The sequence below is a fragment of the Suricata suricatta genome, chromosome 13 (assembly GCF_006229205.1).
Source record: "Suricata suricatta isolate VVHF042 chromosome 13, meerkat_22Aug2017_6uvM2_HiC, whole genome shotgun sequence".
Lineage (NCBI taxonomy): Eukaryota > Metazoa > Chordata > Mammalia > Carnivora > Herpestidae > Suricata > Suricata suricatta.
This window is the reverse complement of record NC_043712.1, coordinates 5,114,638-5,136,276: the sequence shown is the minus strand read 5'-3', so window position 1 is coordinate 5,136,276 and position 21,639 is coordinate 5,114,638. Positions and strand designations below refer to the sequence as shown.

Here is a 21,639-nt window from a genome sequence, read left to right as displayed (position 1 = left end):
GTCCTGGCTTGTAGAACTTGGCCCACAGAGCAATTCCTGAGGACGACATTTGGTGAGACTCTGGCTCAGGACCTCCCCAGGAATAATTATGGAGTGTCCTGTACATCAGACATCATAACCATGACAGGCTAAGGGTGAAATACGACCTTCTTTTCCTATCAATGAGCCCACCATTATTCTTCTAAGCACTCACTCTACACTAAGTGCTGAGGGGAAGAGAGGTAGGTTCTAAAGGGACTTGTCTTCCTAGAGAGCTGGTATGTGCTCACCCCCTGAAAAGAACATAAACTAAAATTCAATTTTATTGAAAGCAAGGACTTGAACAGGTATTTGCACAAACAGATATTTGCACACTGATGAATGGATAAAGTGCAGTATGGACATGCTGTGGACTGTCACTCAGCCTTAAAAAGGAAGGAAATTCTGACACCTGCTATAGCATGGATGAAACTTGAAGACATTATGGTAAGCAAACTAAGCCCATCACAAATGGACAAACATTATATGATCTCACTTACATGAAGTACCTAGAATAGGCAAATTCTTTTTGTTAATCAGCTTAAGGATAACCCACAACCCTCGGACCAACTGCAAATTCTTTTTTATTAAACATTTTTTAAATGTTTTATTCATTTTTGAGAGACAGAGAGACAGAGTGTGAGCGAGGGAGGATCAGAGAGGGAGGGAGACACAGAATCCGAAGCAGGCTCCAGGCTGATCTGTCAGCAAAGAGCCCAATGCGAGGCTCAAACCCGTGAACCACAAGATCAAGACCTGAGCCAGTGTCCGCTTAACCGAGGGAGCCACCCAGGCACCCCTACAGTAGTCAAATTTCTTTTTATTTTTTAAAGTTTATTTAGTTATTCTGAGAGAGAGTGGGGGGGGAGAGAGAGAGCGCGTGCTGAAGGGGCAGAGAGAGGGAAAGGGAGAATGACACATTTATGGTGTGTGAGAATCACAAACACACTTCTGGTGTAGAGCCTGATGCTGGGCTTGAACTCATGGACTATGAGATCATGACCTGTGCCGAAATGGAGAGGTAGACGCCTAATTGACAAAGCCACCCAGGTGCCCCTAGAATAGTGAATTCATAGAACCAGACAGTAAAGTGTTGGTACCAGGCCCTGGGAGATGGGGAAATGAGGAGTTAGTATTTAATGGGCACAGACTTTCAATTTGGAAACACGAAGATGTTCTGGAAATGAGTGGGGGTGGTGTGGTTGCGCAGTGGTGTGAATGTGGGAGTTAATGTCACTGAATCATAAACTTACAAGGGGCTGTAATTCAGGGAATTCTTATGTATATTTTACCACGATATAAATATTACATTTTAAATATTTATTTAAAAAATTTTAACCCATTAGATTGCAAAACATACAAATTGTGGTAATACCGAGCGTCAGCAAGAAGGAGAAGTAACGAGAGTTTATCTTTTGCTGATGGGATGTGTGTCCACATTGGGAAGATCTTGGCTTTATCGAGCAAAGTTTAGGGGCCTATTCTGCACTCGCCCAGCCCCCTCAGCGACTTCCCCTTTGGGTGTAGAGCCTGCAGAAGCCCTCAAATACATCTGCGGAGAGACAAGTTGGAGAAGACTTGTTGCAACATTGTAACAGAGAAGGTACGCTATGGTTATCCACAGGAGAAAGACTACAGAATTCCTGGTTTACTCATACAGTGGAGTGGAGTGAAAACAACTGAGATGCGGCTACGTATGGGAACGTGGACAATCCTCAAATATACACGTGGGGCCAAAAAAAAGACTCAAATTACAGAAGGATCATAGATCTTGATACTATTTATATGTTTAAAAGTGTTCACTATATATACACACAACAATACAACATCCATTAGCAGGCGGATCACCAAATTCAGGAGACGGTTACCACTGGAGAAGGAAAGAAGGCATCAAACAGGATCATGGAAGTTTACATAGGGTTTCTCAAATTCCTTTTTTTTTTAATGTTCATTTTATTTTTGACAGACAGAGACAGAGTGCAAGCAGGGGGAGAGGTAGAGAGTGAGACACAGAATCCAAAACAGGCTCCAGGCTCTGAGCTGTCAGCACAGAGCCTGACAGGGGCTCGAACTCATGAACTGCGAGATCATGACCTGAGCCGAAGTCAAACACTTAACCAATTGAGCCACCCAGGCGCACCAGCACAGCGTTTTTCACTAGTCACTGCAGTGCTGATTTCTGATTGGGTAAATAAATGGCTGTCCATTACATTAGTCTACATACTTTGTTGTATGCCTATATAATTTCATCATACAAAATAATAAAGCAGGGATTAAAATAATGTGATGGGACATTGCCAACAGAATCCATTCATTAATTTATAGAAGTAATTGTTAGATGAATACATCTCATGTGCTCGATGCTGGAGAAACATAAATGGACACAGGGTCGCCATCTCCAAAGTTCACGGTCATGTGAGGGAGACAAGTATTAGTCAAAAAGTCAGGTGGATGAAGATATAACTTATACTAAAATAGGTGTCCTGGTTTCCAGGAAGGAGACTGGGATAATTATCGGTAGGGAATCTCACTTGACCAAGAGGACCAGCTCAAAGAAGCTGCCATTGGAGGATGCCCAAAACCACCCCAGCAGACCTTCCTGCAGTGAAGTTCAGAGTCAACAATCCTCACCTACCCAGAGGCACGAGCCAAGACCACCGTGGATTCCCAAGCATCTGAGAAAAGCCTGTAACAGGAAAGATGGGGACCATAAAGCTTGCTTACATGCATACATAGATACTTAAGACAAATGGGAACAGTGATCTACAAGGAACATACATGACGCAGAAAGAATAAACTTCTTAAAAAGTACTATAATCCTCAGAGAGATAAGGAAAGGTATTCCATCCCCAAAATAAGAAACAAATGTTATTATTTATTTATTTAATGTTGAAGTTTGTTAACATACAGAATAATCTTGGCTTCAGGAGTAGAATGCAGTGATTCATCTCGTACGTATGACACCGAATGCTCATCCCCAAAAGTGACCTCCTTCATGTCCATCACCCCCTTAACCCATCTTCTCACCCCACTAGAACAAACTCCAGTTTGTTCTCTGTATTTAAGAGTCTCTTGGAGCGTCTGGGTGGCTCAGTCGGTTAAGCGGCCGACTTTGGCTCAGGTCACGATCTCATGGTTCGTGGGTTCCAGCCCCACATCAGGCTCTGTGCTGACAGCTCAGAGCCTGAAGCCTGCTTCAGATTCTGTGTCTCCCTCTCCTGTGTGTGTACACACACACACACATACACACACACCACATCTTCTTTATCCATTCGTTAGTTGATGGACAGTTGAGCTGTTCCCATACTTTGGCTCTTGGTGATAAAGCTGCTATAAACACTGGGGTGCATGTGCCCCTTTGAAACAGCATTTTCATTTCCTTTGGATACATTCCTAGTAGTGCAATTGCTGGGTCATAGGGTAGTTCTATTTGTAATTTTTTGAAGAACTTCCATACTGTTTTCCAGAGTGGCTGCACCAGTTTGCATTCCCATCAGCAGTGCAGAACAAGATCTGTTGTTTCCTGAGTTGTTACTTTTGGTCACTCTGACCCGCGTGAGGTGGTATCTCAGTCTGGTTTTGATTCTTATATCCCTGATGATGAGTGATGTTGAGCATCTTTTCATGTGTCTGTTTGCCATCAGGATGTCATCTTTGGAAAAGTGTCTATCATGTCTTCTGCCATTTCTTCACTGGATTATTTGTTTTTTGGGGTGTTGAGTTTGGTAAGATCTTTTTTTCTAATTTTTTAAAATGTTTATTTATTTTTTGAGAGGGAGTATGAACAGGGGAGGGGCATAGACAGAGGGAGGCACAGAATCTGAAGCAGGCTCCACACTCCAAGTTGTCAGCACAGAGCCCAATGTGGGGTTTGATCTCACCAACCCTGAGATCATGACCTGAGCCAGTCAGAAGCTTAAATGACTGAGCCACCTAGGTGCCCCTGAGTTTTCTAAGTTCTTTATAGACTTTGGATGCTAACCTTCTATTTGAGATGTCATTTGCAAATACCTTCTTCCATTCTGCAGTTACCTTTTAGTTTTGTTGTGTCCTTTGCTGTGCAGAAGCTTTTTATCTTGATGAGGCCCCAATAGTTCATTTTTGCTTTTATTTCCCTTGCCTCAGAGGCATGTTAAGTAAGAAGTTGCTGTGGCCTGGGTCAAAGAGTGCTGCCTGTTTTCTCCTGTAGGATTTTGATGGTTTTCTGGTTCACATTTAGGTCTTTCATCCGTTTTGAATTTATTTTTGTGTATGATGTAAGAAAGCATCCAGTTTCATTCTTCTGCATGTTGCTGTCCAATTCTCCCAGCACCATTTGCTAAAAGGACTGTCTTTTCTCCATTAGCTACTCTTTCCTGCTTTGTTGAAGACTAGTTGGACATATATTTGTGGGGAAATGGATGTGATTTTTCAAAGAAAGAATTGTTAGGAGAGTAAAGAGCTCTTGTGAGTTGAAAACATGACAGCATAAATGAAAAATCCTACAGAAAGATTCAAAGATGAAATTGAGGGAATAGCCCAGAAAGAAGAGCAAAAAGAAAGACAGAAAGTAGAAAATAGAGGGCAATTAGAGGACCACTACAGGAGATCCAATATCCAAATAATAGAAACTCTAGTAAGATGAATGGAGAAAGTGCTGGAGAAAATCCTCAATTAAATAATTCAAGACAGTTTCTCAGAACCAAAGGACATAAATTTTCACATCAAAAGGGTAACTTAAAAGGGTCAGCATAAAGGATGAAAAAAGGCTCATTCCAAGACCCATCACCATAGAACTTTAGAACACTGGGGGGAAAAAGATTTCTGGAGAGAAGAAGGAAACAGTCAAAAGGATTATATATCAAAATAGCATCTGGCTTCTTAACAGCAATGATGCTTGCTTGATGATAGTAAAAGAATGCCTTGGGGTGCCTGGGGGCTCAGTCGGTTAAGCGTCTGGCTTCGGCTCAGGTCATGATCTCATGGTTCATGGGTTTGAGCCCCACATCGGGCTCTGTGCTGACAGCTAGCTCAGAGCCTGGAGCCTGTCTTCGGATTCTGTACTCCCTCTCTCTCTGACCCTCCCCTCCTCTCTCTGTCTCTCAAAAACAAATAAAAAACACTTTTAAAATTAAAAAAAAAAAGAATGCCTTGCCTTGTAAATTATTATCCCAATCTAAAATTCTATATCCAGCTAATCTATCCATCAAGAGTGAGGACTGAATAATGAGCTAGACAAAATGTCCTATTGTCCACATTGAATAGAACTGATGATACCACTTCAATTCTAGCAGCGCACTTACCCAAGTAAGGGACAATACTCAAGGATTCGATACACTGGGATTTATCCATCCATTGTTCTTCAGTGTCACTTACAGAAAAGATACTTGGTGTTGGGAATACAGACATACAGTAATTTCTATTAGGGGTCTGGATATGTCATTTGGCTTCAATATACCTTACTTTCTCCACTTATAAAATGGAGAATCTGATGCTAACCTATGGTGCCTCACAAAGCTGATGGGATGGACAGGAAGGGAAGAGGGAAGAGTAATTTCAGCTCCTCAAAAGGAAGATGACAAACAAATACGAAGCCAATTCTTTCTTTGTGTAACTCCCATGGTCACTGACTTTCGTCTGCCCAACAAACATTCCATTCCACTCCAACTTCCATTCCAATTTCAAGGCTGATGGTGAACTCCACTCCCTGGCCATAGTTGATTGGTTTAGGAGTGGACACTTGGCCTTTCTGGGCCAATTAAAATTGTGCTCTGGAATTCTAAACCTGGAGCCAAGACACGTGAGTCAGTTTCTCTTCAGGTGGCTGGAAATGATGTTGTGTGAACCCCACTGCTGTCTGCTCCAATATTCCATCACCCAGCTTCCGAAGCAGAAGTAGCAGGTTGGCCACCAGAAAGGATGAAGCCAAAAATGACACAAGACAGTTACCAAGGTGAGAGATGGAGAGAGAAACACTTCCTGACCTACCAGCCTTGCTCCACTGCCAACCCCATTCCTCGAAGGCCATGCGTCAGTCCAACAGATTCCCTTCTTTTTTTGATTCCTCAAAATTTTATTTCCTAGGCGATCAAAATTTTTTATAATGGCCAAAAATAGTAAATAAAAATGTACTATTCTAACCATTTTTAGTGTACAATTCAGTGGCATCAGGAATGTTCCTGTGGTTGTACAACCATCCCCACCATTCATCTCCAGAACTTTCTCACCTTCCCAAATAAAAACTCTGTACCCATTAAGCAATGACTCACTGAAAATGTTCACTTACTATATGGTCTAGCTATTTAAAATTTTTTTCATGTTTATTTATTTATTTTGAGAGAGACAGCACTGTGCTATCAGTACAGAGCCTGACTTGGGACTTGATCTCACAAACCATGAGCTGAAATCAAAGTCAGATGTTTAACCTACTGAGCAACCCAGGTGCCCCTGATCCAGTCATTTTACTCCTGGATATTTGCCCAAGAGAAAGAATAGTATATGTCCCTATGTCCCTATAAAGACTGATAGCCACATTTAACTATAATATCTCCCCAAATCAGAAACTGTCCAAATATTCACTAATGAATAAATTAGTGAATTGTGGTATATCTGTTCAATGGAATACTATTAGGCCATGACAAGGAATGAACTTTTGATACACAGCACAAAGTGGATGAATCTCAAAATAATTATGCTGTGCGAAAGGCCTCAGACAGAAGAGTACATGTTGTTTGCTTTCACTTATATAAATTTCTAAAAAACACAAACTAATCTAAAGTGACAGAAAGCCGATTGGTGGTTGCACATGGGGAGGCCAGTGAAGTGGAGGCTGAAGAAGTATGGAAGGGTAAGATGGTGGAATCACAAAGAGGCATGAGGAAACTTTCACAGGTGGTGCGAATGTTCATGACCTTGATAGCAATGATGGCTTCACAGTTGTATGTATGTGTGAAACAGTATCAAAGTATACACCTTACATATGTGCAGCTTACTGTATATCACATTTTTATCAATAAAGCTGTTTTAAAATACTGGATGCTAGAGACAGTGAGTGATGCCTCCAGTATTTTAAAGAAAACTTATTTACAATCCAAGTTCTGTAACTAGCTAAACTGTTCATTTTATTATAGTGGAAGATAAACAAATAATTACACAGTGATTTAAAATCAGTTGTGATAGGGGCATCTGGGTTGCCCAGTCAGGTAAGTGTCTGGCTTCGGCTCAGGTCATGATCTCATAGTTGGTGGGTTTCAGCCCCATGTTGGGCTCTGTGCTGATGGCTCAGAGCCTCGAGCATGTTTCAGATTCTGTGTCTCCCTCTCTCTCTGCCCCTCTCCCAGTCATACTCTTCTCTCTCTCCCTCAAATATTTAAAAGTTAAATTCAAATAAAATGAAACCAATTATGAGAAATGTTAAGATGATGAAATCCAGTGTGCTAGTAGGACATACCACAGTGGACTTGATTGGGTCTGGGTCATCTTCTCTCTCTGTGCCCTCAGAAATAGTCATTGCTCAAAGTCACTGAACCAGTGAAAAAGGAAGAATCAGGTCCCTTTTTTCCTACTTAGTCTGTAGTCTTTGGAATATGCTTTAAGTTTGGGCCAATAATCCTCTTTTCACTATTTATACTCAGGGAGAGCCAGCTGGAATTTGGGTTAACATCCTCATCTCAGATTTTTAAAAATATTAAAAATTGGGGTAGAACCATCCCCAATCCTGAAGGTTGACGCCACCATATCCTTGAGGTTTACAAACAGAGCAACATTAAAACACTCAGCACACCTAGGATGGGCCACAAATAGGTATGTTAGCATGTGTTGCCCCTGCCTCATGATAGGCCTTCACTGGCAACAGCAACACGGCCAACTGTGTGCTTTCCTACACGGGTTGCAACGTTTTGTCTGAAGGTGATAATCTTCAACATTACAGTTTTGCCACATTCTCTTATTTTGCCATAGTCTAGGAATGATTCCAATTTGGCATTATTCAATTCAAAATCCATTTTCTTTGCAGAAAACTACTGTGTGCCAAATTCTAGGGATACAGGGAAAACTAAGACTCAGTCTCTGCCCTAAAGGAGCTCATGGTCTGGTAGTGAAGTCATTAACAAATGAAGAACTGCTCTTTGGCCAGTTATTCTTCACACTTCTTTCTAAAACCCAAGTTCTCTTAGCACGCTGACCTAAAGGATCATCAAAGGAAAATCACACTGTATTTTACTTCTTAATTTCCTTTCTAGTGCTTCCTAACTTCAAGAGGGACATGAAATGCTTGACATAACTCTCCAGTAAAATCCAAATCCTTTGGCACCACAGGACTTGAAAATATTAATCCTAAGGGCAATCTCGTTCATCAAAAGATATTAATATTGTTAATCATAAGGCCCCTACTTGGACCTGCCACCCACACGATGTGTGTCAAAGCCGTGTTTCTTTCCTGGGGGGGGGGGGGGGTGGGAATCTCTTTGCTCCTTTGTAAGATCCACCTGAAAGGCTCAGGTGTGTTCCAGCAGGCAGATTCTTCCTTCTGCTTTGAAGTATCTATATCTGGTTAGTACCATTAAGAGAAAGTCACGTAAGCAGTCCAAGAAGCCCTCTTGCAAGACGATTTTGAGTCAGCAGGCACGGAATCAACGATGGTCCTGTTCTATCTCTTCTTTACCCAGAGTCCCAGAGTTAGTGAAGGAATGTGTAAGAGGACGCCATGCTGGCTTTCCAGCAGGAACTTCCTTCCTGAGCGGTGTCGCCAGGTAATCCCGGGCGTGGCTTAGCCCATCCTCATCCTCCTGCAGTCTGAATTCCGGCTGGGTACTCTTTGCAATTACTGGGGAACAGACATTTTGTGATGCTGCCGCCTTTGCCCTCCAGCCTCCCTCTGGGTCCTCATGGTGCCATTTCAAAGAGCTCAGGCGCAATATTCCAAACCAATGGCCACTCCTGGGAGGGTCCTGCCAGGGTCAGGCTTTCAGTGAACCGGGGCTGCTCGGGTGCTGTCTTGGGAAAACCACGTCATTCCTCCCTGGGTTTCCAAACAGCCGACAGCCGGACACCTCGGGCCACGTCCGAGCCTCAAGGGCCCGCCCGACACGACACCATCCACGGCCCGGCCCAAAGCCTGCCCGGGAACAGCGAGCTACCGGCTCCACGAGGCCAGACGGCGGCCGCCGGCGCTGGACACGCCCTCGCGCCCGTGGCCCCGCCCCACTTCCGGCCGGGCGGGGATCACGTGCCCTGGCCCCGGCCCCACAGGCAGCGCTCCCCTCGCTTCGAGCGTCCCGGCTTCCCTTCCGCCGGAAGTGGGGCGACTTTCCCTTTCCGGCTACGGGTCCCTGAGCGGAGCTGGAGGCCGGACAGGGGAGCTGAGCGGCGGCGGCGGCGGCGGCGGGGGCGGTAATGGCGGAGCTGGTGCAGGGGCAGAGCGCTCCGGTGGGGATGAAAGCCGAGGGCTTCGTGGACGCCCTGCACCGGGTCCGGCAGGTACGGGCGGGGCCGGCGGGCGGGAGCACGGGAGCCCGAGGCGGGGCCGGGCCGGGCCCGATTGGGAGGAGGGGGTCGGGTCTGGGGGAGGGTGGTGGGAGGCAGCCCGGGCTGACGCCTCGGCCGGGCTCAGCCTTTTCTTGGGGCTCCTGCAGCCCGGGAAGCCGAGGGATGAAGCGCCACCGGGACGCCCGCCTGAGGTGCAGCCGCTGGGAGACGGTTTGCTGGGGTCGCTTGGCCTTATCGCGCCCCCGCGCCCGGGCTGGACCTGAGGGGCACCCTTGGTGGGCTTCTGGGGTTCGCGAGGGGAAAGGGGCTGAGGAGCTCACGGTGAGGACCCGGGTATAGACAGAAAGTGGCCATCTCGGGCCCTGTAGCTTCTTAAAATTTGGAAAACCTCGTCTTCAGACTTCCTGTATTCCAGGGGTGGAGTGGAAGGAATTCGAGGGTATTTTACTCTTGAAGTTGCTCTTGGAGAGGAAGGTGTTAAGTAGGCGTGGGTGGTCCTCAAGACGTAGAAATCCCTTAAGGGCAATCGTTTTTTCAACCCCCGGGGAGAATGTGATATGGACTCATCCCAACAGTGAAACTTTACCATCTGACAATATCGTGCATTTTGTCAGAGTTAAATAAGATGGGTTTTAAAGAGATTGCAAGCTTCCCAGGAGAATGAATTTGGGACCTGCCAGGAATCCTCTGGCTTCCGGCATGGGGCTTAGAGCAAAACCTGTCCTTGAATTGTGTGTTAATCTTACAAGTTAGCGCTGACACTTAAACCTTTTCTGCTGAGTGTCTTATGTGCATCATCTCTTCCTATTTAATTGTAGGCATACTAACTGACAGTTTACAAGTTGGGCTATAACTAATTACTGCTTGATTCCTAACAGAAAGCCACAGGACTCATTGTGTTAGAAGAAGGCCTCCACTTGGTCGCTTGAAGATATGGTCTTTACATCTCTCTCCAGTATTCCAGGGGAGGGAGCCCTACCTGTTTCCCAGATACTGACTTTTCATATTAATACTGATGCTCCTATAGACATTATATTGGATCCCAGAACTTTCCAAACCTGTGGTCCCGCCTAAAATCTTGTCTGATGACTTGTTACTTACTGCCTAGGCGTCAACCAGTACAATAGTGAGTATCCATCTTACTTAGACTTCAGAGCCAACCATTGGCTGTCATGGATGAACAGGCCATCCAGCTCCCCTGCCACCACTCTGCCTGCCGGCGTGTCACACCGCTGTCCTCTACAGTACAGGGTCCTGAACTTTGTTTCTCACTGGCTACTAATAAGTAATGGCTTTCGCTTTGTGCTGATATGTGACAATCACCTGTTGGCCTTCTGTATCCAGGAAGAATTAGAGTCACTGCCCTAAAGAGCTCAGATCCTCAGTTTGCAGAAGGCCTACTGTAGTTGAACGTAAAATGAATTTTGAACCATTGAGAAGACTTTCTGCTTCTCTTGGGCCAGTGGTTGAACTCGTATTGGACAACCTGCTCAAGAGGGAGGGAGACCCTCTGGTAAATGCTGACCTAATGTGGATTGTTGAAGCAGTGGTGTTTACTACTAGCAAAGAAAACTTCATTGGAAATGTTCCCAGCTCTGAAATGCACCATTGACTGGAATAGTGATAAGCCCAATGGAGCCGGTGCTGTAAGTGTCACTTCCGAATATTAACCGCTGTGGTCGATACTGTCTCCAAGGATTTGATGGCCTTTAAAAATCTAAAGAAAAAAAACAGGTTTGTGGGTAATTTTAGGTTTCTGTATAGATTCGCTTTGGGCAAGAATGGAATGTGAGAAATTGAAACTGTTGTTTGCTTTATAGGCAAGCTTCCCTCAAAGGGTCTCAGATTATTGGGGCGTCCGGACGGTGGTGGCTCTACTTCACTGTATATACACCATGTTGCAGAGATGTGCTTTTTTCCTCTCCAGTAACTGGCAATAAGAGACAGCGTATTTCTTATTTCTTTATTTAAGTGATGGCACAGCTTCCCCCCGAGCCTAACCCTCCCCCCCCCCCCCACATGTCCTCATCAACACCAGCCATGGTCTCTAAAACCCTCACTAGTTTGTCAGGGAGCCGTAAGCTGCCATGTCCTCACTTTATCCAGAAGATCACAGTAAAGTCCGAACTGACCCTGCTGGGATTCGAACCCGCAGCTTCTGTTAGCCTGGTGTGTGGAGTCCAGTCCCTAATCCATTCGGCTTCCTGCCTGGCATCTCGAAGCCTCCTGCATGTCCTTCGGACTCTTTCCAGCAAAGGGAACCAACCACTTGTTACTCTGGTTCCCTCTGACGATCCAGGGGGAGTCCCTGAAGCTGTGTAAAATTTGCTTCCCCGGCAGAGTTACTAGTGTTTGGCACAAACGAGTTGTACGACGCTTCTGAAGGGAAGCATCCCGGTGTGGAAGCGCGGCCTGACTCGGCCCCGGCGATGAAGATCTAAGACTGCTGGCTATTGAAAAAGCGTGTTCAGTTCTCCCAACCCAGTGGCAGGTCAGCAAAAAGAAAGTATTTGTTAACCTCATTTAGAGCGAGCAGGAGGGGCCTAGTACGGGTGGGAAGTGGACCCAGAGCCAGGCCGGGCTCAGCCAGCCCGTTCTCCAGCCGCACTGCATTTCTACCCCGACTGTCTGGTTTCCCAGACGTCCTCATGGAGATGACGGAGAAGTAGGTACAAATCCCTTCTGTTTGGTTTGGTTTGGTTTTTCAAAACAAAAAAATTCCCCAAAAGCCCACTGCCGGGGGCTGAGTAGTGTCCAGCACCTAGTGCGCGTGTTTGCGTGTTAACAGGACAGCGTGGCACCGCGCTGTGTCACAGATTCCCAGCCGCCTTCCCCAGGTTGGGCCCCAGCCTGGCAGTCAGCCCCTAAATAGACGTTCTCTCGCCAGCTGCTCATGCTTTTCGGGACTTGACCCTCCCGTGTCAACCTAGATGTGCTCAGTGCCCTGTGTTGCATACTCAGGAGGTATTCGGTTCACATAAGTACAGTGTGACGGTGCCTGTCGGCCTTGAGCGTCACGGTGGTTCTGTGCCCTCGTGATTGTGCCCGAGCCACTGCAGAGCCAGTGCGAAAGCGGCTTGGTAGGCCTGGGACCTGTTCCTCACCGTACGTTTTTGTTGGAAGTGCTCATTGGTTCAGGGCCCCAGAATTTCCTTGGTCCTCTGGAAAATGCCAGCCCGTGCTGCTGTCTCACACTTTGAGCCTGAGCAGTAGGTGATGTGGCCTGCGTGCTGGGTAAATTGCCTTTACGAGAGCGCACGTCCACCATTAAACGAAAAAGCCTTTGTTCGTCGGCTTTTGGTCACGCCCGCCAAGAGACTGCCTTTGCTTCCTTAGCCTATGAGATTTCTGACTCACGACTCACAGCAAGCGTGCGGAGTGCTCCCTCGACTTGAGCTGTGCTCCGCCGAGACTTGTCCCACAGGTCCAGGCTGAGTAGCTCAGGGCATCATTTCGTGAGGGACTAAGTCCTGAATGCACATGCATTCTTGCCCCCTCAAACACTTGAAGAAAACCAGTGTCTGCAGGAAGTCACGGGGCTGTTCTGTATCTTTGGTAGGATGCGGTAGAGTGCCCGGTAAGGAGGGTCCTTGTTAAAGGGTCCTGGTGACATGACAGTCCGTTCAGGTCACCGCTGTCACGGAAACACTCAACTTCCTCTTTGTGTGGTAAATGGTAAAGGCACAGTATGTCCTGCTGGATGTTTCTAAGGTTTTTCTCCTTTTCAGCGGAGACATCTTTCTTTTAAAACGCGGTAACCCAAATGTATCATCTGACTTGGGTTTCTTCTGAGGTCTCACTTATTCTGTAGACACAAATTTGTCTAGACTGGAGTTCTCAGACTGGTGGCCCACGGGCTGGAGAAGGCTCACCTGAGGGGGGGCGGTCCTGTGGGCATGCTTTGTGTCACCCACACAATGCCAGTATTTAGAAACTAGAATGATGTCCCATAAAACTTGCGATTTCTAGCTTTTCTAGAAAAAATCCAGCCACCCGGCTCCCACATTCTGGGATGGGGGTGCTCCGCGGGAGCCCAGGAGCAGCGGCCCTTTACGTGGGCATTGGCTCTCTGGGTTCCCACTGGGACGCCTAGTCAACGTATTTTTTCAGATTGTGAATCCATTTCTGGTTTTTACTTGAAATTTCGTTTTTTTTTTTTTTTTAAGGAAAGATTTTAAAATTTATTTTTGAGAGTGAGAGAGCATGAGCAGGGGAGGTGCAGAGCAATAGGGAGACTGACTCTGAAGCAGGCTCCAGGCTCTGAGCTGTCAGCACAGAGCCCGTCACGGGGCTTGAACCCACAAACCATGAGATCATGACCTGAGCCAAAGTCGGCCGCTTAACCAACTAAGCCACCCAGGCGCCCCTATATTTAAAACTTCTAATGGAAAGAACTGTGTCTGGAGATCTAGGGGGGCTGGGCCTCCTGCCGGGAGCTGTATGACATTAACCTGGGTCAGCCGTTCCCAACACTCAATCGATAGGCTGCTCATAGATCTTCCACGGGATCGGCGTCACGGACAGAAAGTGTCTGGGGGGCGCGGGGTTAAGTAAAGGTGAATTGACTTCTTTAAACACAGGACTTCTCCGAACCTTTAATATGTTTGTGTGCAGTTAGCCCTACAGCAGTGAGGGGTGTACATAGTAAATATCCTGTAGTTATGTAATTTCATACCCTCTTTTCATAAAACCAACTCATATTCTCCAATCACATTTCTGGAAATGTTAAGCTAGATGATCAGTACTAGTTCCTTCATGCCTGCGAACATTCAGAGCTGACATCTAGCTGGAGCTGAAAAAAAAAATTGACCATATCGTTTTGGTTGTTTTGCTTTGCGTTATGTCATATTGGGCATCTGTTCAGACTGCCTCTCTCCCCAACATCTCTGTGCAGCCCTTTTATTCTCTTAAGACTCCCCTCTCTTAAGGAATGTGTTGCCTTTGGAGTTCTATTATAAAGACACTTGAGAAAGAATAGTCAGTACTTTTGGAGACATAAACTATACTTTTATCCTCACACCAGATAACAAATCACTTGCAAGGCTGAGTAGCGTTAATAGAAGTAGCGATGTGATTCGAATTGCCTGCCATTGTTTGAGGGTCTGCTGGCTCCGGGGGCCTCTTGCCTGGGTGCTGGGCCGGCTCAAAGACAAGACTGGCTTGCAGCTGGTTCCTCATCTCATGGGCTTAGTCCTCACACCCAGCAGGTGAAGCAGTCGGGACCAGGGTTCTAATTCTCATCTGTCGTATATTTGAACATAATGAGCCGAAGGGAAATAAAACAGTTTTCTCAAAGGCACACAGAGAGGGCATACCCGCAGTCCTTCTTGGACCCAGGTTTTCCGCTTTCTAAGGACTTGGTTCCTTCACAGAGGTGGCTGGCCAATCTTCCATCTCTGAGACCTGTCAGAATCTGAACAGAGCATGGAAGGATGCTGGTGGAATCCCCTGGGACATAGAGTAGGTGGGGAATGGACGTACCGTCTTCAGGGCCTCCGCTGGAGGTCCCAGCGGGAGTGTCACTTCGGCTTAGAGCATCTTAGCATTTTGTCTACCGCTGGGCTTCTCCAGACCCCCTTTATGTTTAGCAGACCTGTGAGGGCTACCTTCCGTGTGTCGAGCACTCTGCTATGCATTAGCGGAGTTGTGCTTTAACTTTTGGGAACGCGGACCTTTTTAAGACTTTTGAAAACCTTGAACCTCACCACAGCAATGTCATTTCAGGAGGTTCGTGAATTCTCTAAAGCTAAGCCGTGGGGTTCTCAGGTTTAAAAAAAAAAAGCCTTTGGCCTAGCGGTCCTAAGGATTCAGACAAGTCTCCCATTCAAAGAGCTCCCTGTAGCGGGGAGACAATGTAACCAATAACATCAGCGGGTTACATGTTGCAAAGGTGCTTTGTAAGGTGCTTTGCAAACACAGAGAAGGGGTATTTAATTCTGCGCAAATGTGGGTGCCATGGGGCTGTCAGGAAAGGCTACCACGAAGAGCGATGCCTGATTTGGCCCATGGAATTCCTTGTCCTGGTTCATGCCAGTAAATAGGGCAGGGTCAGCTGGGCCGCATTGCGCATGACAACAATAGGCAGCATTCACTGAGCCCCGTTGTGCTAGGTGCCAGGCAAGGACTTCCGTGGATGCCCTCTCATTGATGGTCACGAAATCCCAGGGGGTGGTACAGTGGCCTTCCCAACCGCCCCTGCCCCCACTTATGTGCGGTTTTGCTTCCCGGGGTTTCAGTCACCCTTGGTCCATCACAGTCCTGATGTGTCGGAAGGTCAGTAGCGGCCTAACGCCACTGCGCAACGCCTCTGTCCCTCACCTCCCGTCCCCTCAGGAAGAGCGGGTGCGGCACGAGCCACACCAGGTTCACATACAACCTTTTTTTTTAACAGTATGTTATTCTGCAATTGTTCTTATTTTCATTACTATTCATCTCTTACTGTATGTAATGTAGAAGTTAAATTTTATTATTAAGTGTATACGTATAGGAGAAAACAATCCATAGGGGTTCGGTCCTGTCTGTGGTTTCAGGCATCTGGAGTCAGGACGTGTCCCCGCGGGTTAGGGGCCACCGCTGTGCACCGAAGTGCCTGTTAGGCGTTGGGTTCAGGCTCTGGTTCTGCCACGTGCTAGCTGGTGACTGGACACGCAGTGGGACTTCTTTAAGCCTTAGTTTCTTCATCTGGAAAATGGAGGCCGTTGGTGGCTGTAATAATTTTTTTTAATAGCTAATATTGGAAGGGGCCCCCGTGGGAGGCAGGGGTGGGTAGGGACTGAAGAGGGTAAGGGGCAGACCTCAGGGGTGCCAGTAATGTGCTCTTTCTTGATCTTGACCCTAGTTGCATTGGCATTTTAGTAAGTGGGCATTCAACGAGCTATGAACTTAGGATCTGTTTACTTTTCTGCATTGTTATTCAATAAAATATAAAAATAGCATTCCGTATTTCTTACCCCGCGCCTGGCATGGTCCTGGGCACTGTGCCTTGTGTCCCTCTCCCCGTGGCCACTGTTCAGGCGGACACTCCCAGTCCCACAATAATGAAAAGAGTAGTGACCGTGTGAGGTCCCCGCGAAGACAAGGTGAGGGCACGTCAGGCACTTCGGGGGCAGTGAGTCGGATACCCCGCTGCTCTCAGCGGGACCTCGGGGCGTGGGACGGCCGGGGCTTGCCCCCGTGCACCCACCCTGGCCCCAGGACCTGCCGTCCGGGTCTCAGTCCCAGCCGTGTGGCCCCACCGCATGGGTGACCCACTCTTCTCCCCACCGTGGGGAGCAGAGCCTCTCAGTACAGCCCGGGCGTCGGTGGGGGTCACTGGGGGGGCCGAGCAGAGGCCCCCGGGGGGCGAGCTGGGTTCCTGCTCCCAAGCAGGTGGTGGGAGCGCTCGGCCTGTGCTTGTGGGGTCCGTGACCCACAGCGGCTCTGGCGTGCCTCTGCCTGTCTCTGTCCAGCACAGTGTTTAAATGTGCGTGACGCTACGGAGACAGTCACGGCTTCCTGTTTGGATTTACAAGGGGAACCACTTGGATCATGAACCTTGTCAGAGAATTTTAGTCACAAAAACGTGCCCTGGGAATAATTCATCGCTGTTTCCCAAGTTTAGTGATTTGCGTATCCGCCTTCATGGTTTTTGCCATATCGCTGACCCCTCAGTGTTTATGTAGTATTTTTGTATCTTTTTAAAATTCAGAGACATTTAAAATATTTTTGAAAGGAAACTCAATCACTATCATAAGTGAAAAACTTTTGCCACGCATGAAAGGTAACTATGCGTCTCCCCGAAATGCCTGCCTGCGTGCTTCCCTTTGGAAAACACCGGCTTGCAGGCGAGGGTCTCACCTAAGGGCAGACACTGGAAGAGCTGGCTGGAAAACCAGGGTTCTTGACCGACTCTGCCTGCAGGGCTCCCCCTCTCATTTCCGCTGACTGTTCAGAGTCGAGTCAACGAGTGTGAAGTTGGTTAGTATTTTACCTTATTATGGTGCCTAAAATAGCACGTGTAGCAGGAGAACTGATTTTCCTCCTTGCCTCCCCCCAAAAGAGGGGAAAGGGGGACCAAGTGGTAAAAAATCAGTAGCAAAGTCCCCTCAAGGTCATGCCCTCTGATAAGCTCTGCCCTGGCCTTGGTTTTGTAGGAGAATCCTGGCTTCGGGGCCTCGTGTTTTCTGGCCTGCACCACCATTAGCCGGAAATGTCCCTCCCCTCCCGTCAGGACCGTGTGAGGAATGGCCTGAGCTCTGTGCCCTGGAAATCATTCGGGCTGAGGTCCTTGGGAAGTGAGATGGATTTAAGAAAGTTCTAGGTGGAACGAGGGAGGTGCCCAGCGCTGTGGTTAATAGCACTGCCCGGAGCTGGGCGGGCCGGGCTTCAGTGCTGTGCCTCCGCTTGGAGGATGTGTGACTTTGGGCAGAGCGTTCGGCCTCTCTGAGCCTCACCTTTCCTTGTTTTAAAATGGAAATAGTACCAGCCTCCTGGAGAAGCCTGGTGAGGACAAGTGAGAGCATCTTTAAATGCTCATTGCCGAGTACCCAGCACAGAGTAAACACTCGCTACATTTTAACTCCGTATTCTAGGGCGCGTATAAAATCATTCCTTGAAGCAAGGTTGCATTTGTATGAAGAGTACATTGTCTTCTTTATAGAATGTTGTCATATATACAATGTATTGTTAATGATATTGTGTCCTGTATGTCAAACTCAGATTTAACATTTGTTTAACGAGAGTTCAAGTGCACCCGGTTGACTTCAGGGCTCCACCTCTTCACCAGTATTCTGTACCGCTTTTCTCTTAGTGGAAATTTCCCAAATTATAGATAACTGAGGTAAACATAACTTAAGAACAAATCCGAGAGCCCCAGCCTTTAATCAAATTCAGGAACAGGAAACTGTTGTTAACATTTTTAGTGTATCGGCTTTGGGGAGAAAAATGACATTCCAGCAACATGTGAAACCTAAACGCAGAAATTATAAGAAGGGCCCAGGACTCAGGAACACATTCTAGCTGCTTTGGAAGGAAGCGAAAAGATCTGGAAGCTAAGGGGTGTCATGTGAAAGGAGCAGGGAACGTGCCTGATGTGTCCAGTTTGTGTTTGGGGTTCTGTGTTTGGGAGTGATTTGACACGCATGCTGTTGGGGGACTCCACTGATAATCATGAGCCCTTGTACCCGTTCCTTTGTGTTTGGGGGTCATGTGTGCTGACTACTGGGAGCATTTTGGGCCCTCTTGGAAAGCAGCTGGGCCAGTAACCCTGAAAGCCCCCACGTCAGTCATTTCCCACTCAGTTTATTACGGCCAATGAGAGTCTGGGAGACCCAGGCCATGGCCATGTTCTCACCTCTTAATCCACCTGTTTTGCCAGCTGGGTCGTTAAAATAACTTTTGGATCTCAAGTAGCCAACCTCCATAAGCTTATCCAAAACAAATACGGAGAGGGAGGCTGCAAGTCAGCGGTAGTGCCGCTGGGCGAGGTTTGTAGTGTATTTGGTTTTATAGCAAACGGCCCTTGGATACAGGAGGTTGAGCTTCTAGGGCAGTCTTGGTATTTTGATCAGTTACTTCTAATAACATTTCTAAACAAGCAGCCATCCAGGGCACCGTCATCTCTAGCCTAGACAGGGGTCGGCAGACTCTTCCTTTAAGGGTCTAAACAGTAAATGATCTCTCCGGGCACTGGACACAGGGTGTCTCCGTGCAGTTCCTCAAGGACAGGTGCATGCGGCTCTGTCCCCGCGGAACTTTCTTTACACAGCAGGTGGTTCATCAGCCAAACTTCGCTGACCCCTGACCTAGACCCGCTCCTGAATAATCTTACTCCTGTCTCCTTAGAAGCTGTTTTCCTTGTCAAGGGGATCATTTGGAAATGTAAATCAACATGTTATTTCCCTGCTGAGCCTTGTAGTTGCTTACTATAAAATCCAAGCCCCTCGCCATGGCCTAGAGCCCTAGCCTGTGTCATTTGGTTCTTTCTTCTCTAGGACATTGACCTCTCCCTTCTGCGCTCGAATCTACCAGGCTGGCCTCTGCCTCAGGGCCTTTGCACAGGCTGTTTCCTCTGCCTGGAATGCTCTTCCTTGGATTTTTGTAAAGCCGGGGAGGCTTTAGCTCCCGTGATCTAAGGAGAGCAGAGCGGCCTTCCCTGAGGCCCCAGCTCAGGTGGCTCTCCTCCAGCACTTACCTTCTTTTATTAGCATAATTCATTGTCTTCTCTTGTTAGTATGATGCTTATGTCCAGCTGAAGCCATCAGTTCCTGGCCAGCCTGTCCCTGTCACTCCGCATGGCCGCTGACAGCAGCGGCCTGGTCATCCGTGCCCACCACAGGGACCCGCTCCTGGACCGGAGCCCCGCGCACAGTAGGCATTTGCTGGCCGAGTTGCCTCGTTTTAGCAGCTGTGCCATCTGTGAAGGGCTGCCTGGCGCCCAGGCGCCTCTGTGCTGGGAGGACGCTGTGAGCTCGGCCCAGACTGCGGCCGGAGGGAGACACCTGACCCCTGGGTCCCTGATGCTGGAGTCCTTCCTTGGGTTTCCAGTGTCATGGGTGTCTTTGTTTCAAGTCATTTATGTTGGTCCCCGCAGCTCTCCGACTTCTGGGCACATTCGGACAAGCCCAGAACTGCCACGGAAGCGCCGCTGGGTGGCCGGCCCTCTGTCCGCTCCCTAGTCCACCGGCGTCTCAGGCGTTACTTGGGGACTGACCTCGGGAGCGGTGCTGGGAGTGTTCCTTTGATTAAATGACAAAAGAGCTGAGTTACCAGGAAGATCCCACTGAACTTTCCTGTGAGAACAAAGCAGATAGAAATGTTCTGCACAGCATTTGTTTCTGGGGAGAAAACTTCAATAGCTGGATGATGGTTTTTTTTTTTTTTATAACTGATAATATTAGAAATTGAAATCCCTGTCTGAGGTCTCTCACTCTCTCTGGTGCAGGAATCCTTTCGAGGTAGCCTGGACCATGTGGGGCTTGAACTCGTGAGCCGTGAGATCATGACCTGAGCCGAAGTCGGATGCCTAACCGACTGAGCCACCCAAGCGCCCCAAACACAGCCTTTTAAATAGTACTGGGAATTGGTTTCTCAAGGGACTTCGGTGCCAAAACCTTTTGAACAGAGTCCTTCGTGTTGATGGCCTGCCTTTTTTCTTAGAGTGCAGTGCGCCTCTCCTTCCAGTGATGGCTTAGAAGTGCTGATTCGTATAAGACCAACGGTGGAAAGTATCTTGTTTCTACAGACACATTGTTCCTGAGGCCATAGGAAGACTCGTTGGCAGTGCAGGGTGTCCTGTCGGTGGCACTGCCTTAGGTTCCTGTGGGCCTGGGGGTGAAACGGGGTGACAGGCTTTGTAGAGAGCTCTCGGCTTTCTCCCTCACGTGGAGCCCGGATTGGTTACTGAGTCTTTAAATCTGATTCTCTCTGTAGATTGCTGCTAAAATTGATTCAATTCCTCACTTGAATAATTCCACACCTCTAGTGGACCCCTCAGTGTATGGATACGGAGTACAGAAGCGGCCCTTGGATGACGGAGGTAAGTTGCGGGGACCGTCTTTGCCTTTCAGCTGGTAGCGCGCCTGCCGCGGGTCGGCCGGGTCAGCCGTTTGCAGAACAGCTGTCCCCAGCGTCCTTCCGAAGACGCACGGTTGAGGGGACCGATTGGGGTCGATGTTTCCCCTGCAATTCTCCAGCATTTGAGTTCTGATTTGCCTTGATAATACGGGAACGAGTTCCGCTGGGCTCAGAGGTAAACGCGGCCTTTGTGCGTCCACTCAGAAGTCATTTGACTGATTTGAGAAGTTTGTTTGATCGAGGCCTCCGTTCTTCAGACGCACACGTGGGGGTGGGACTCACCACTCTTCTCCAGAGAGAGCTAAGATTTGATGCCTGACTCGAAGGAGCCTGTGGCTCCACCTGACCTTCAAGAAAGAGAAGGGCGGGGAGACCTCGATTCCCGTTTAGGACAGGCTCTCTCTAGAAGCGCCCGTCTTCTGTTCATGCATGTGTTGCTGGTGGTTGGTTTCTGTACCCTGCTTCAGCCCCGAAAGGATTTGAGACCGCTTGGCACCCCAGTGCCGGCCCCCAGCACCCTAGCAGAGCGAATCTGTCAGATGTGTTTGTGCAGAGAACTTGGACTCCTTGGGTGCATTTGGTGTCCTGCAAAGTAGGACTGAA

At 47.9% G+C, this 21,639-nt stretch overlaps 1 protein-coding gene across 3 annotated transcripts in view; it reads left to right on the top strand.

Annotated features, from left to right (window-relative positions):
* Window positions 1-9,322: 9,322 nt before the first annotated feature.
* Window positions 9,323-21,639, top strand: part of FUBP3 (far upstream element binding protein 3) — a 48,658-nt gene continuing 36,341 nt past the window's right edge. For 2 of the 3 annotated variants that reach the window (XM_029919594.1, XM_029919593.1), the window contains exons 1-2: window positions 9,323-9,474; window positions 20,893-20,998. In XM_029919594.1, the coding sequence (XP_029775454.1) occupies window positions 9,391-9,474; window positions 20,893-20,998 (190 nt within the window). In that variant the 5' untranslated portion in view covers window positions 9,323-9,390. Of the gene's footprint in view, window positions 9,475-10,361; window positions 11,130-20,892; window positions 20,999-21,639 lie in introns of all 3 variants that reach the window. The other variant, XM_029919595.1, reaches the window with a different exon arrangement.